This window comes from Cetorhinus maximus, chromosome 17, assembly GCF_964194155.1.
Source record: "Cetorhinus maximus chromosome 17, sCetMax3.hap1.1, whole genome shotgun sequence".
Taxonomy (NCBI): Eukaryota; Metazoa; Chordata; class Chondrichthyes; order Lamniformes; family Cetorhinidae; genus Cetorhinus; species Cetorhinus maximus.
Genome location: NC_135895.1, coordinates 63,822,175 through 63,837,608, shown reverse-complemented (window position 1 = coordinate 63,837,608; position 15,434 = coordinate 63,822,175). Strand labels below are relative to the sequence as shown.

At 40.4% G+C, this 15,434-nt stretch overlaps 1 protein-coding gene across 3 annotated transcripts in view; it reads left to right on the top strand.

Moving 5' to 3' along the window:
• atg4c (autophagy related 4C, cysteine peptidase) overlaps positions 1-15,434 on the top strand; it is a 72,892-nt gene that overhangs the window by 9,041 nt on the left and 48,417 nt on the right. For 2 of the 3 annotated variants that reach the window (XM_078561324.1, XM_078561322.1), the window contains exons 2-3: positions 3,347-3,530; positions 8,215-8,298. In XM_078561324.1, the coding sequence (XP_078417450.1) occupies positions 3,455-3,530; positions 8,215-8,298 (160 nt within the window). In that variant the 5' untranslated portion in view covers positions 3,347-3,454. The remainder of the gene's footprint in view (positions 1-3,346; positions 3,531-8,214; positions 8,299-15,434) is intronic. The other variant, XM_078561323.1, reaches the window with a different exon arrangement.

The following is a 15,434-nucleotide window of genomic DNA, read 5'->3' as shown; positions in this document are numbered from 1 at the left end:
TTGTCTTATGAGGAAACTGAGCCTGTATTCTCTAGAGTTTCAAAGAATGAGCGATGATCTCATTGAAACATACAAAATTCTTACAGGACGTGACAGGGTAGGTGAGGATAAGATGTTTCCCCTGGCTGGTGAGTCTAGAACTAGGGGACACAGTCTCAGAACAGGGGCAGGCCATTCAAGAATGAGATGAGGAGGAATTTCTTCACTCAGAAGGTGGTGAATGTTTGGAATTCTCTCCCCCAGAGGGCTGTGGAACCTCAATCATTGAATATATTCAAAACGGAGTTACTAATGACATCAAGGGATATGTTGGTAGTGGGGGAAAATGGTACAAAGGCGGATGATTAACCATGATCTGAATGCTGGAGGCTCGATGGGCTGAATGTCCTACTCCTGCTTCCTATGTTTCCATAATTAATTATAGATCAAGACAGGACCCTAAGTCTAAGTGTTTTATCTTCTTTGTCCTCTTTGTCTTTTATCTAAACATTGCTGCAATCCTAGACTTAACTCTTCAATTATACCTCATTACAAACAACTGCTGAAATTTTTATAATTAACTCTCCTTCCTATTGATCCAATTTGTGACCCTTGCTCATGTGGCATAACTTAGTAACCTTTCTGTTTGGAGCTCATTTCAGAATGAAATGACCATTTTTCTTGATGTTGTTGGGGTGCTGGCATTGCTGATGAAATAAATTGTTCAGTGGTTGCACTTATAAATAAATGCAGTCATCAATATTTGCAATTCAAACCTCGATTAGCTGAATAAAACCATCTTTGGAGCTATTTTCAGCCAATCATATATGGATGGATAATACATGCTGATCTTACCTTCAATGCCCAAATCTCAGGAATGAATTAAAAAAAACATATTTCCACGTGTTGACTTTATGGACAAAAATGTCAGAATGATGGAGTAAAACAGGTATGTTTTTAAAATCGCGGTTTTAGATGTTAGAGAATACCAGAGAACCATAGAAAAGTTAGGGTGCAGAAAGAGGCCTTTCAATCCCTCGTGTCTGCGCTGGCCAAAAAGAGAAAAAAGAAACTAGCTGCTCATTTTATTCTCACTTTCCAGCACCTGGTCTGTAGCCTTGCAGGTTACAGTGCTTCAGATGCAGATCCAGGTACCTTCTAAATGAGTTGAATGTTTCAGCCTCAATCACCAACTTAGGCAGTGAATTCCAGAAGCCCACCACCCTCTGGGTGAAAACTTTTTTCCTCATGTTCCCTCTAATCCTTCTACCAATCACCTTAAATCTATGCCCCCTGGTAATTGACCCCTCAGCAAGGGGAAACAAGTCTTTCCTGTTAACCCTATCTAGGCCCCTCATAATTTTGTGCACTTCAATTAGGTCACCCCTTAGCCTCCTCAGTTCTAAGGAAAACAACCCTAGCCTATCCAATCTCTCCTCATAGCTGCAGTTTTCAAGCTTTGACAACATTCTCTTAAATCTCCTCTGCACTCTCTCCAGAGCAATTATTTCCTCCCTGTAACATGGTGACCAGAACTGTACACAAAATTCCAGCTGTGGTCTGACCAGCGGTTTATACAGTTCCATCATTGCACCCCTGCTTTTGTATTCAATACCTCGCCCAATAAAGGATAGCATTCCATATGCTTTCTTGACCACCTTGTCCACTTGTCTTGCCACCATCAAGTTAATATGTTAGAAATAAAGTAAATATTAAGACAAAATAACAGGAATGAGGGAAGAAAAGTATGAACAAAGTTTTCAAAATATTTTTTCTCTATCTAAAATTGTGTTTTTGAAGTGTCTACTTAATTGTGTATGGTTAGTATTAAGGTAATGAAGCCATATTTGGGTAGCTTTATTTCTCTAAGATATCTGTACTCTTCTAATTCTGGCTTCTTGTGCACCCCCGATTTCAATTGCTGCATCATTGGTGACCATGCTTTCAGTTGCCTAGTGCTATGAAAGGATAATAATTTTCATGATTTTCTCTGGTGTTTGTTGTAAAATAGGTTTATGGGTGTGAGTGTAGATGGTTCTGTCTGTGTGGTTTAATTACATTTGGAGTCAGGTAGACTGCAAGCTTGAAATTATCAGAAGAAACTAGGTATCAAAATGTACTTGTGACGCTAATGAGTAAACATGAATGCTGTCTTATCATATAAGGTGTGAAGGGAATTTGCATTTTCAGATAATTGAAGGGATTGTTTGGATTTTGAAGGGATGTTAGTCTGTTTACAACTAGCCAGATAAGTAAGGCTAAGGAGTGTGTTTATTTTCCCCAAAGGTTACTGACAATATTGGGCCAACATGAACGTTTTTATATTATGGGAAAGGTACAGTTCCAAAGACACATTGAACAATGGAAGTTACATATTAAAGAGAAACATATAGAAAGGAGAATGAAAGGCGATGGTGGGGGCCATGTAAGATCTAACAGGAATGTGTGAAACAGCCTTGAAGAAGAAGCCTCCAGCCATTTTGTACATAAGTCTGCTGTGTCCAGTAACTAAAGTTGGAGGAAGTTATTTGGAATTCCACTGTCAAGTGGGTACTGTGTTAACTCACTGGGGTTTTTTTAAAAAAACCTGTTCTGGACTGTTGCCTTAAAAGGGGTGTGTAACTGGGAGTCAGGTTAATTAGAAATTTTAGAATTTGTTGTAGTATTAAGTAATTGTAGTCTTAAGTATGTGCTTGAAATCTTTTATGTTGTTAATAAATATTTTTATTTATTTTTAAAAATCTCTCAAGGTCTTGGTGGGCTCATTATTTCCGAATTAAGTGCACACATCTTGTAATAAATACAAATTGCAAAACCGTTGTGATAGCGTGGCGAAGTTTCCCTTGTGGATTTGGTCCACCTGGCACACATCATCTGCCACATCATAACACTAGGCCCTAAGCTGTAGAATTACCTCTCTGCTCTTCACTTCCTCTCTGCCTCATTTTTCTCTTTTAAGACATTCCTTAAAATGTACCTCTTTGACCAACTTTTGGTCATCTGATCTGATATCTCCTTATGTGACTCAGTATCTTGTTTTATAATGCTTCTGTGAAGTGCCTTGGGATGTTTTATTATGTTAAAGGTGCTGTATAAATATGGGTTGTTGTAAAAGTTTTTGTCATGGGCATGATTTTGAGTTGAAAATATTTAAGCAAAATGGCTTATCCTTGGAATTGTTCCATTTTGGGGGTAGGTGTGGGGAGCTGGTGAGTAGAGGGTTTACTTGCTGCTCTTAGCTCAGTTTCACATTGGAAAGTGCAATTACTCATTGAGCCATTAGAGCAATGTTTGTTTCTTGAATTGCATGAGAACCCTTATCAATTTTAATGTTACAAAACTAATATTTCACTCTTTCGTTTCTCAGTGAGTTCTCTGTCTTGTGTTTGAAGTCTGCTTCGTTCTGGAATACAGCAAAGTGTTCCTGCATCAAGGCAAGGGAAGCTGGGATGGCAACATCTGCTAAAAGCTGAAAATGGAAGATAGCGAACCTGATGAAGTGGATAAACTGAAGGCGAAGTTTATGTCAGCATGGCACAATGTGAAGTACAGTAGGTATTGTTCGTACATGTTCAGAGTGAAGAGAATAAGGGTACAGATCGGGTTAACAAAGGACTGTTAAATTTCAAAACAACTGCCTGTGTTTAAAATCTACAAATCACCTCTAATAATGACTCGTATGAACCATACACACAGAACAGTGCCATGTTTGATCCCAGCTCTAAGTTTGCTGTTCTCAGCTGGGACAGCCGTCAAGTGGTACAGTTATCCTCAGCCCCTCCTTGGCTGGGATAAGAAACATTGGGTAGGGTTCCTCTTTTTGATCTTGCTTCAGTGACCCTATGTGGACGTCAAATGAGGATAGAATTGGGTTTGGCTGTGATGATCGCTATGATTGAATAAGCTATCGACACTCAATCTGGTCCCCCAGGTGAAGAGTCATAGAGTAATTCATGGCACAGAAGGGGGCCATTCGGCCCACCAAGTCCATGCCTGCTCCACACAGAGCAATCTAGTCAGTCCCGCTCCAATGCTAGGTCCCTGTAGTCTTGCAAGTTTATTTCCTTCAAGCATCCACCCAGTTTCCTTTTGAAATCATTGATTGTTTCTGCATCCACCACCCTCGTGGGCAGTGAGTTCCAAGTCATTACCACTTGCAGTGTAAAAACGTTCTTCTTCACATTCTTCCCCTGCATCTCTTGCCCAAAAGCTTAAATCTGTGGTCCCCAGTCCTTGTACAATCAGCTAATGGGTAGAGTTTTTCCTTGTCTACCTTATCTAAGCCTGTCATAATCTTGTACATCTCGACCAAATCTGCCTTTAATTTCCTTTGCTCCGAGGAGAACAACCTGAACCTTTCCAACCTTCCAACCTTGTAACCAAACCACCCCAACCCTGGAACCATTCTGGTAATTCTCCTCTGCACCTTTTAAGGACCTTCACATTTTTTCCCGAAGTGTAGTGACCAGAGCTAGATACAATACTCTATTTAGGGCCTAAGCAGAACCTTATATAGGTTCAACATAACTCCCCTGCTTTCGTACTCAATGCCTCTATTTATGAAGTCTAAGATTGCTTATGCTTTGCAAACCACTCTCTCAGTAGGTCCTGCTGCCTTCAGAGATTATTGCACGTGGAGCCCCAGGTCCCTCTGTTCCTGCGCACTCTTTAGAATTGTGCAATTGAGTCTATGTTGCCTCTTCCATCCCTTCTGCCAGTATGTATCAGCTCACAGCATCCACCACGACTTGCTTCTTTCTGTCCTTAAACCATATTTTTTTATCCAGTTACACACTGGCCCGCCTATTCAATAAGCCTCAATTTTATTAACCAGTTTTTCATGTGGTACTTTGTCAAACGCTTTCTTAAAATCCCATGGAACTATTTAAAAAAGAGCAGAAGAGTTCTCCCAGGTTTCCGATTAACATTCTTCAGGCAATGTATACCAAAAAACAAATCAACTAATCATTTGTTTCATTGCTGTTTGTGAAATCTTGCTGTGATATTTTCATACAAAGCAACAGTGTATCCATTTCAAATATGATTAATTGGCTGTGAAGATCTTCAGGACGTACTAAAGATATGAAAAGAGAACCTAAAGTTGGTGATGGGGAAACTTTTAAAGACATTAAGTTGGAACAAAATTAATTGGCACTTGGAAAAAATATGGGTTAGTAAATGAAAGTTAACACGGATTTGTGAAAGGCAAATTGTGTTTGACTAACTTTTGATGAAGTAATGAGAGGAATGATGACAGTAATGCAATTTATGTTGTGTTACACAGACTTTTAAAAGATGTTTGACTTGTTAGCAAATTGAAGCCCATGGAATTAAAGTGGCAGTTATTCTGTTGATAGAAAATTGACTAAGGGATAGAAAGCAGAGAGTAGTGGTAAACATTTGTTTTTCAATTTGAAGGGATTTGTGCAGTGGTGTCTGCCTAGGACCAATGTGGGGCCAGTGCTCTTTTTGATATATTAATGATCTAGACTTGGGTATACAGGGCATAATTATAAAGTTTGCAGATGACACAAAACTCGGAAATGTAGTAAACAGTGAGGAGGGTGGGAGGACATTGACAGACTGGTTAAAAAGGAAAAACATACCAGGTGAAATTTAATGCAGGGAAGTATGAAGCGATTTATTTTGGTAAGAAGAATAAGGAGACGCCATATAAATTAAATGGTACAATTTTAAGGTGGTGCAGGTACAGAGTTACACCTGCGGATATATGTACGCTAGGAGACACAATAGCATCGTGATTTTGTTATGGACTAGTAATCCAGAGGCCTGGACTAATGATCCAGATACATGAGTTCAGCTTCCACCATGGCAGTTGAGGAATTTAAATTCACTTTATTAAATAAAAGCTAGTGTTAGTAATGGTGACCGTAAAACTGCTGGATTGCCGTAAAAACATCTGATGTTCTTGAGGGAAGGAAATCTGCCATTCTTTCTTGGTCTGGCTAATGTGACTCCAGACCTACAATAAGGTGGTTGACTCTAAACTGCCCTCTGAAATGGCCTAACAAGTCACTCATTTGGAATCAAGATGGTGACTCACCACTATCTTCTCAAGAGCAATTAGGAGATGGACAATAAATGCTGGTCTTGTCAGCAATGCCCCACATCTCATGAATGAAGGGAAAAACAAGTATTTGAAGGTACCACAACAAGTTGAAAAGGCTGTTATAAAGGGATCCTTGCCTTTATAAATAGAAGTAAAGAATGCAAAAACAAAAAGATTATGCTGAAAAGAACACTGGTTAGTCCCCAGCTGGAATATTGTGTCCAATCTGGGCACCAAACGTTTGGAAGGATGTTAAAGCTTCAAATAAAGTGCAGAGGATATTCACTAGAATGGTACCAGGGATGAAAGATTTCAGCCACATTGCACTCCTTCCATGGCCAATATGTCCTTCCTAACAGATGATGCCCAGAATAGCTAACAATACTCTAGGTGTGATTTAACAAGGGCTTTGTATAGCTAAAGCATGAGTTTTACTGCCTTGTATTCTATTCCTCTAAATCTAAAGGCCAGCATTCCATTGGCCTTTGTGATTATTGGACTCCCAAATCTCTTTGGACCTCCATTGTTTCTAGCTTTTCACCATTTAGAAAGTACTGTGTTCTATTTTTAGGTCCAAAGAGGACGACCTCACATTTTCCTACTTTGAAATCCATTTGTCACAGTTTTGCTCATTCACTTAATTTACCAATACCTCTTTGTAATATTATGCTTCCATCTACATTATTTACAAGGCCATCTATCCTTCTGTCATCTACAAATTTGTGTATGTGGCTTTCTATCCCGTTATGTAAGTTAATGATTTTCAAAATCGCAAGTGGTTTTTCTGGAAAAAATAAGGAGCAACTGTTTCCAGTTGCAGAAAAGTTGGTAACCAGAGGATGCAGATTTAAGGATTAAAAGATTAAAGAAGTAGAGATGACAGTAGGAGAAAATTGTTACACAGCTAGTTGTTATGATCTGGAATACATGTATGAAAGGCGGTGGAACCAAATTCAGTAATAAATTTCAAAAGGGAATTGGATAAATATTTGAAGGGGAAATGTTTGCAAGGCTATGGGGAAAGAGCAGGGTAGGAAGACTAATCGGATAGCTCTTTCAGAGGGGTATCAAGGGCACAATGGCCTTCTCTGTGCTGTATCATTCTATGATATAAATGCAAGTACACTTCCTTTACACTGCTGCTCTGTAACAAAGTGAAGTTGATTTTCTTTAAATTTCAGATTATTGTGTAAAGTATTTTGGAATCAAATAAAATGCTCTAGCTGCTAAGTTTGTTCTGTAACCTTTCTTGACAAAAGACCTTATCACGATAGAGTTTTATAAAATGTGTGGTATTTTAAATTTGGGTGTGAAATATGTTTGAAAAACATGGTTTTAAATGTTAGTACAGATTTTTTTTAAATGTCAGTACATATAAACTATATTTCAATCTTTAAAATCATGAAGTGTGCGTGTAATTTTCTGACTGTCACCCCCCATAAAATGAAATGTCAGTAAACGTTCTCAGAGGGATATTCAACCCAGCTGAGTTTCATAGCTGAGTGTGATCCTGTCCTTACCGGACTTCCAGACATGCATGCTTTCCAGAAGGAATCTTGGGTAGCAACCGGTGATGGGAGCTTTTTTAAAACTTCCTTTCTCTAACCCAGGCTCTGAGACCAAATTTAGTGCTCTTACTGTTGCCCTGACTTCAGCTAACTTTGCACAAACATGGGACAAAAACTGGTCTGCACGACTCAATTCCTCGCTAGATAGTGGAATTATTAACTGAGCCTTCAGAGACAATGGGCAAATATTTGCTTGGCAATTGCAGGTTTCAATGTGCAATTCAGCTCGGTGCCCTGTTCTGCAACCAGTTCACTTTAAGTATTTTTAAAAATGTTGGTGGTGCCAACACGATAAATGACCCATATATCATCTCCCATCTCAGCAACAAAGTCAATTCTTATGTCGCTGCCTGCTTCTCCCTCCCACCCCCGCCGTTGCCATTGAATGCTTTAATGAAATCTAATTTCTTTAGATGCCAACTGTGCAGCTTTTTGCCAATGGCAATTTTTTTAAAAGAAAGTTAAAACAATGGCCTTCTGTATTCTGTTTGTGAGTGAAGTTTTCTGGGTCGCTCTGGAAATAATTGGAAATGTCGCATGAAGTGCTTTGTAGTGTTGCTAGCTAATAATACTCTTCTCTGTCTTCTCTCCCTTCAGGCTGGGTTGTGAGAACCAAAACAAATTTTAGCAGAAACTCCCCTGTCTTTTTGCTGGGAAAATGCTATCATTTCAAGTCAGAGGGTAAGTACAAATACTTGCTTTTGATTTTCTTAAATGCTTTAATGTTTTCAGTTTATAATTTGGGGTGGGGGAGGTAGCATGGGTTTAAAGCTGCTATAGGTTACACAGTGTTACTTCACTTCTGGGACTAAATTTGAATATGATGTACAATATATATTATTTATTATTATCTAAACAGTGAGAGTTTGCAGAGCTCTGAGATTCAGAGGGATCTGGGTGTCCTAGTGCATGAATCACAAAAGATTAGTATGCAGGTACAACAGGTAATTAGGAAAGCTGATAAGCTGATAGAATGTTATCATTTATTGTGAGGGAAATTGATTACAAAAGTAGGGAGGTTATGCTTGACTTGTACAGGGCATTGGTGAGATCACATCTGGGGTATTGTGTACAGTACTAGTCTCATTTAAAGAAAGATGTAAACGCTTTAGAAGCAGTTCACAGAAGGTTTACTAGACTAATACCAGGAATGGGCAGGTTATCTTATGAGGAAAGGCTGGACTGGTTAGGCTTGTGTCCGCTGGAATTGAGAAGAGTAAGAGGTGACTTAATTCAAACCTTTAAGATCTTGAGGGGTCTTGACAGGGTAGATATGAAGAGGATGTTTACTCTTGTGGGAGAATCTAGAACTAGGGGTCACTGTTTAAAAATAAGGGATCAATCATTTAAAACAGAGATGAGGAGAATTTTTTTGTCTGAGGGTTGTGAGTCTTTGCTCAAAAGGTGGTGGAAGCAGAATCTTTGAATATTTGAATGTGGGGTTCAGGTTACATTCAGATCAGCCATGGTCTTATTGAATGGTGGAGCAGGCTCGAGGGGCCAAGTGGCCTACTCCTACTTCTTATTCATATGTTCGTATGTATGTATGTAGACTATATAATCCACAGCATGTTGATCAGCCTCCAAAAGAGAAAGGTTGCGTGATAGGCATAGATCTCTCTGAGAACTAGGTCCCACCTGAAACATTGGCCTTCTTTTTTTCTGTTGATCGAGTTCCTGAGCATTTTCAGTTTTTATTCACCTTTATGTTTGTAATTTCTCTTTTTTGCCTGTGGGATGATGCCAGATCACTCCTCTGGATATTGAGGTTATATGTGAAATGAGTTTTGGTGCAGTAACCCTTTTCCCAAAGCATGCTTACTTGTAGAATAAAATTGGCCAAACACCAATTAACTCTAAATTGTAGGCTGGGAAAATGAGAAAAAAATGTCACAATTCTGCAGTTGACGTCAAGGGGTACAGTTAGGATGAAGTTATAGGAGCCCTCTGTTGCGCCTATCTTGTTATTTCCTTAAGAGGAAATACTTGATTCTTTCATTTCTGTTAACCAAATGGATCATGCAGTTCTGATTGGATCATGTTACAGAAATGCAGTAAAGTTGTCATGATACTTGAATCTAAAAATGATATGATTCTGATTCTTCTTCCCCCCCCTGTATTGAAGATGGTTCCATATCATACAAAGGTGCTTCAGGATGTTAGAGTACAACTACAGCCTTTCATGTTAAGGGGGCTTATTTAATCCACTTCTGGTAGTTATAACTGAGTGATAGAGTTCAAAGAAATTTCCACAGCTGAAGAAAATACCTTCCTATTGACTTTGGAGTCACTTTTTAAAAAGAGAAATTTGTTGTTTTTTTTCCAACTTCCAACAGAGCCTAGGGAGAGTCTCATTAAACAGAGTTGCACTTTAACAGTAGACTAACACATTGGGTAATGTATGATATGATATTTCTGTTGTACAACTGTGTAACCTTTGGCTGAGCAAGAGCAACACCACAGGAGACATGGTAATAAAACACACCACAACAACTTGTACTAAAACATTCCAAAATGCCTCCCAGGAACATTATCAAACAAAATTTGACACCAAGCAACATGAGATATTGGAGCTGATGACTAAAAGCTTAATCATAGAGGTAACTCGTTGTAAGGAGCATCCGAAAGGAGAAAAGAGAGGCAGTTCCAGAGCTTGGAACCTTGTCAGCTGAAGGGCACAGCTGCCAATGTGGAGCAATTAAAATAAGGGATTCTCAAGAGGCTAGAATTGAAGGAGTGCAAAGATTGCGAAGAGCAGTAGGGCTGGAGGGATACAGCGATAGGGAAGGGGAAGACCGTGAATGAATTTGAAAACAAGGATGTGAATTTTAAAATCGAGGCATTGCTTGACCGGGAGCCATTGTAGGTCAATGAGCACAGGGGTGATGAGTAAATGGGACTTGATGTGAGTTAAGACACAGACAGCAGAGTTTGCATGACACCAAGTTTATGGAGGGTAGAATGTGGTAGGTGGCCAGGAGTACACTGGAATAGGCAAGTCTGGAGGTAATAAAGGCATGGATGAGGCTTTTAGCAGCAACTGAGCTGAGGAGGGGTGAGGTTGGGCAATGTTATTATGGAGTTGAAAATAGATGGTCTTAGTAATGGTGCAGATACTTGGTTGGAAACTCACCTCCACCAAGTGTAACACCATGGTTGCAAACAGGTTGGTTTAAGCTCAGACGGTTGGTTTAAGCTCAGACAGTTGCCAGGGAAAGGGATAAAGTTGGTGGCAAGGGAACGAGGTTTGTGGTGGGGACCGAAGACAATGGCTTGTATTTATATAATTTATCACATCTCTCAAACCTCTTAAAGTGCTCGACTATACAATGATACTTTGAATTACAATTACTATATAGACAAAGTAAGATTCCATAATGAACAAATCTGTTTTTTGAGGTTATAAATGTTGGCCTGAAACTGGGAAAACTCCCTGCTCTTTTTTGAACGGTACCATTGAGTTCTTAAAAGCCACCAGAACAAAATCAAGTGCTTATTTGAATGATAGCATCTCCAATGATACAGTATTCCCTCAGTACTGCATTGTCAACAAAGATTGTGTTTAGTTGCTGGAGGAGGGTTTGATTCCACAATCTTATGATCAGAGGTGAGAGTATTGCCAACTGAGCCAAGTTGATATGAAGTGAATTATATCAAAGGAGAAAGTAGAAGTAATGATCCAGTGGTTCAGTTCAAAACTTCCAAATGTTATTCAGGGAAACATACAAACAAATATTGTTTTATCTTGATTTTACACTTTGAAACTGCCTAGGAATAGGTAATGTGTAAAACACTCAAAGTTGACTTTGTTCTCCACAAGAAACTTAAAAATTGCATAATCTCAAAATGCTTGGAGTGCTTTGAAAAATTGTTACTCACTATTGAAAGTATTGTCCATTTGGCTTGTATTGTGCCGTTCTGAGAATGTTGATCCATGGTAATCACTCATTCCAACTCCTTTTGATGCTGTATGTCTTCTTCAGGAGATCGTTATTTTAGCTGAGCTGGTTGAAGCTAATAGAAGAGTATTTCAGTGTGATTTGTTCATTTTGTAAGAACATAAATAACAATGCCTGAGATAGCATTTTTTTTAATAGTGCAGTGTCTTATTATCATCACTTGATGTCACTGCAACCAACAGTTAGATTAAAATAAGTTACATCATTGTGATACCTGATTCTCGCCACTGAGTGGCATTGCTAGAAATCAAGTTGTGTGTGGCAGTGCTTAACAGCACTACCCAGTAGCTGGTACTCAATATCACATTGTCATTTGATATCCAGTGTAAGAATGAGGCATTATATGTGTCAGGAATTTGCAAAAAATGACATTTGTGAGTGCAAAGGTGTTTAAATAAATTGTGTGTTTTGGGTGGAATGATTTGCTAAACATTGGAAAAGAAAACGAGAATTAAGGAAAACGGAAGAATTTCAAAAGGAAATTGGATGGGCACTTGAGAGAAATCAACCTGCAGGGCTATGAGGTTTTGCAGAGTAGTGGGACTGATTGAATTGCTCTGAGAGAGCTGGCATTGACTCGATGGGTCTGATGGCCTCCTCTGTGACACTCTAACAATTTTAATAACTCTATGACTATGAATCTCAACCATTGAAGTGAGAGACAAAAGCTGATGATTCAGAAAATATGGGAATTTTATATTCGTTCATGGGGTGGCAAGGTCAGTATTTATTGCACAAGCATTGTTGCAATTAAGAAGCTGGTGGTGAACCGCTGCAGTGCGTGTGGTGTAGGTACACACACTGTTGTTAGGGAGGGAGTTCCATGATTTTGATCCAATAATGATGAAGGAATGGCATTATATTTCCGGAGGATTTCTGACTTGGAGGGGAACTTGCAAGTGGTGATATTCTCATGCACCAGCTCCCTTATTCTTCTACGTCAAGCTTGTCCAACTGTTTTGCATGGGGGCCACATTTCAATTTTTTTCCTCACTCAGGGGACTGATGAGCAAATTTCGGAACGAAAAGGTTTGGCACCACACTAAACATGAATTTTTAAAAATGCTGAGATATGAAAAGAGCAAAAAAAAGAGCAAAAAACAATGCCAAAGCAGTAAATTGATCATTTTAAAAAGTGAGTAAGAAGTAAAGATGGCTATTAGAGAATGAGTGTGTTCGTGACTGGCTCACTCCTAGTCTCAGCATGTTCATCAACACCCATTGAGAGAATGGGTGAGAGTATGCTTTGGCATGTGGGGTGGAGGGGGGTTGAGGGTGAATGAGAACCCTGAGACTGGGAGTGAGAGAGAGAGAGAGACACACATGCATGCATTTGAACACACACTCTCTCTCACACTCACTCTCTAACACACTGTCTCATTCACACACACAATCTCTCTCAGTCACACACACACTCTCAGTCACACACTCTCCCTTCTCTCTCTCACACATCATAAGATGTAGGAGCAGAAGTAGGCCATTCGGCCCATCGAGTCTGGTTCAGCATTCAGTGAGATCATGGCTGCTCTGATAATCCTCAACTCCACTTTCCTCTCTTTTATCCATAACCCTTGATTCCCTTACTGATTAAAAATCTGTCTAACTCAGCCTTGAATATACACACACTCACTCACTCTCTCTCCCTCACACATACTCTCTCACTCTCACACACGCACTCATACTCTCCACTCTCCCACTCACACTCCAGTGGGTCCTGCTCTCTCTCTGGGCCCTCCCATGCCCCCTCACCCCGGCCCCGATCTTACCTCAGGCCTTCCTCTTGCCTCAGGCCCTCCCAGGCCCCAACTCAGACTCCGTGCTCTTCCACCCCATCCTGTCCACCCCAGTCCCCGTCCCCAGTGTCACCTCTGTACTTACTGCCATGCTCCGAGCTCTGGAGGCAGGGAACTGAAATTGAAAAAAACTTACTTACCTTTCCACTTCTCACTGTTTATCCAATCACAGGTTGATTCATAGTGAGCCTATCAACAGAAAATGCAGTGAGAAGCCAGTCTGTGATCGGATGAGTAGTGAGCTGCATTTTTCAAACCTGAGTCTATTCAATAGAGTATTTTATATCCAGTGATATTTGGCAGGCTGAGTCCAGTAGGCCTGGGTGCCATAACCCAGCCCTAAGGCTGCAAGTTGGACAAGCCTGTTCTACGTGGTTGTGGTTGCAGGTTTGAAACATGCTGTCAAAAGAATTTTGGCAAGTTACTGCAGTGCATCACGTAGATGGTATACCCTGCTGCTACTCTGGATCAGTGGTGGAGGGAGTGAATGTTTAAAGCGATGGATAGGCTGTCAGTCAAGTGAGCTGCTTTGTCCTGGATTATGTCAAGCTTCTTGAATGTTGTTGGAGCTGCACTCATTCAGGCAAGTGGAGAGTATTCCATCATACCCCTGACTTGTGCCTTGTAGGTGGTGGACAGGTTTGGCGAATCAGGAATTGAGTTACTCACTGCAGGATTCCCAGCTTTTGACCTGCCACAGTATTTCTATGCTATCCAGGTCTTGCTGCATGTGGGCATGGATTGCTTCATTATCTGAGGAGTTGTGAATGGAACCAAATACTGCAATCATCAGTGAACATCCCCCAATTCTGACTTTATGATGGAGGGAAGGCCATTAATGAAACAGCTGGAGATGGTTGGGCCTTGGACACAACCCTGAGGAACTCTTGCAATGATGCCCTAGGGCTGAGATTATTGGCTTCCAACAGTTACAACCAACCTTCTTTGTGTTAAGTGTGATTCCAGCAAGTGGAGAATTTATCGCCTGATCCCTGATGGCTTCAGGTTAAATGCTGTCTTCGTATCAAGGGTAGTCACTCTCACCTCGCCTCTTGCATTTAGCCCTTTTGCCCATCTTTGGACTAAAGCTTTTTAAAAATTCTTTCATGGGCTGTGGGCATTGCGAGCTAGGCCAGCATTTATTGCCCATCTCTAATTGCCCTTGAGAAGGTGGTGGTGAGCTGCCTTCTTGAACAGCTGCAGCCCATGTGATGTAGGTATACCCACAGTGCTGTTAGGGAGGGAGTTCCAGATTTTTGACTCAGCGACTGTGAAGGAACAGCGGTATAGTTCCAAGTCAGGATGGCAGGTGGCTTGGAGGGGAACTTGCAGTTGGTGGTGTTCCCATGCATCTGCTGCCCTTGTCCTTCTAGGTGGTAGAAGTTGGGTGGGTTTGGCAGGTGCTGTTGAAGGAAATAAAGATGGCCTTTAAAGATCTGAAACTGTGTAGTCTTGGCAAAACTCTAACTTAGCATTGAAGAGCAGGCTATTGCCGAAGTGTCGCTTGATACCTCTGTCAAAGAAACCTTCCATCACTTTACTGATAATTGAGAGTAGACTGGTGGGGCAGTAATTTAGCAGATTGGACTTGTCCTTTTTTTTTTGCAGACAGGATATACCTGGACAATTCTTCATGACGTCAAGTAAATTCCAGTTTGTGGCTGTACTGGAAAAGTGTGGTTAATTCTGGAGAATAGGTCTTCAGCATTATAGCTGGGACAACTTCAGCCTTTCCCATATCTAAAGCACTTAGCTGTCTATTGATATCATGTGGATTGAATTGAATTGGCTGAAGATTGGCATCTACAATAATGGGAAACTCAGAAAGAAGCAGAGAAGGGTCTCCCACTTGGCACTCTGGCTGAAGTTGGTGGTAAATACCTCAGCCATATTTTTTGCATTCACATGCATAAGAGTACAACATGGAGAGGCAAAATGAATGCACATTGAGAGAAAACAACATGGAGAGGCAGTATTAGTCTAAATGGCTCTATTTTATTGGGGGGAATGCATAAGGCCACAGGGCAAATTGAGAAAGCGGTTAAGAAGGCAAGAGTGATACTAG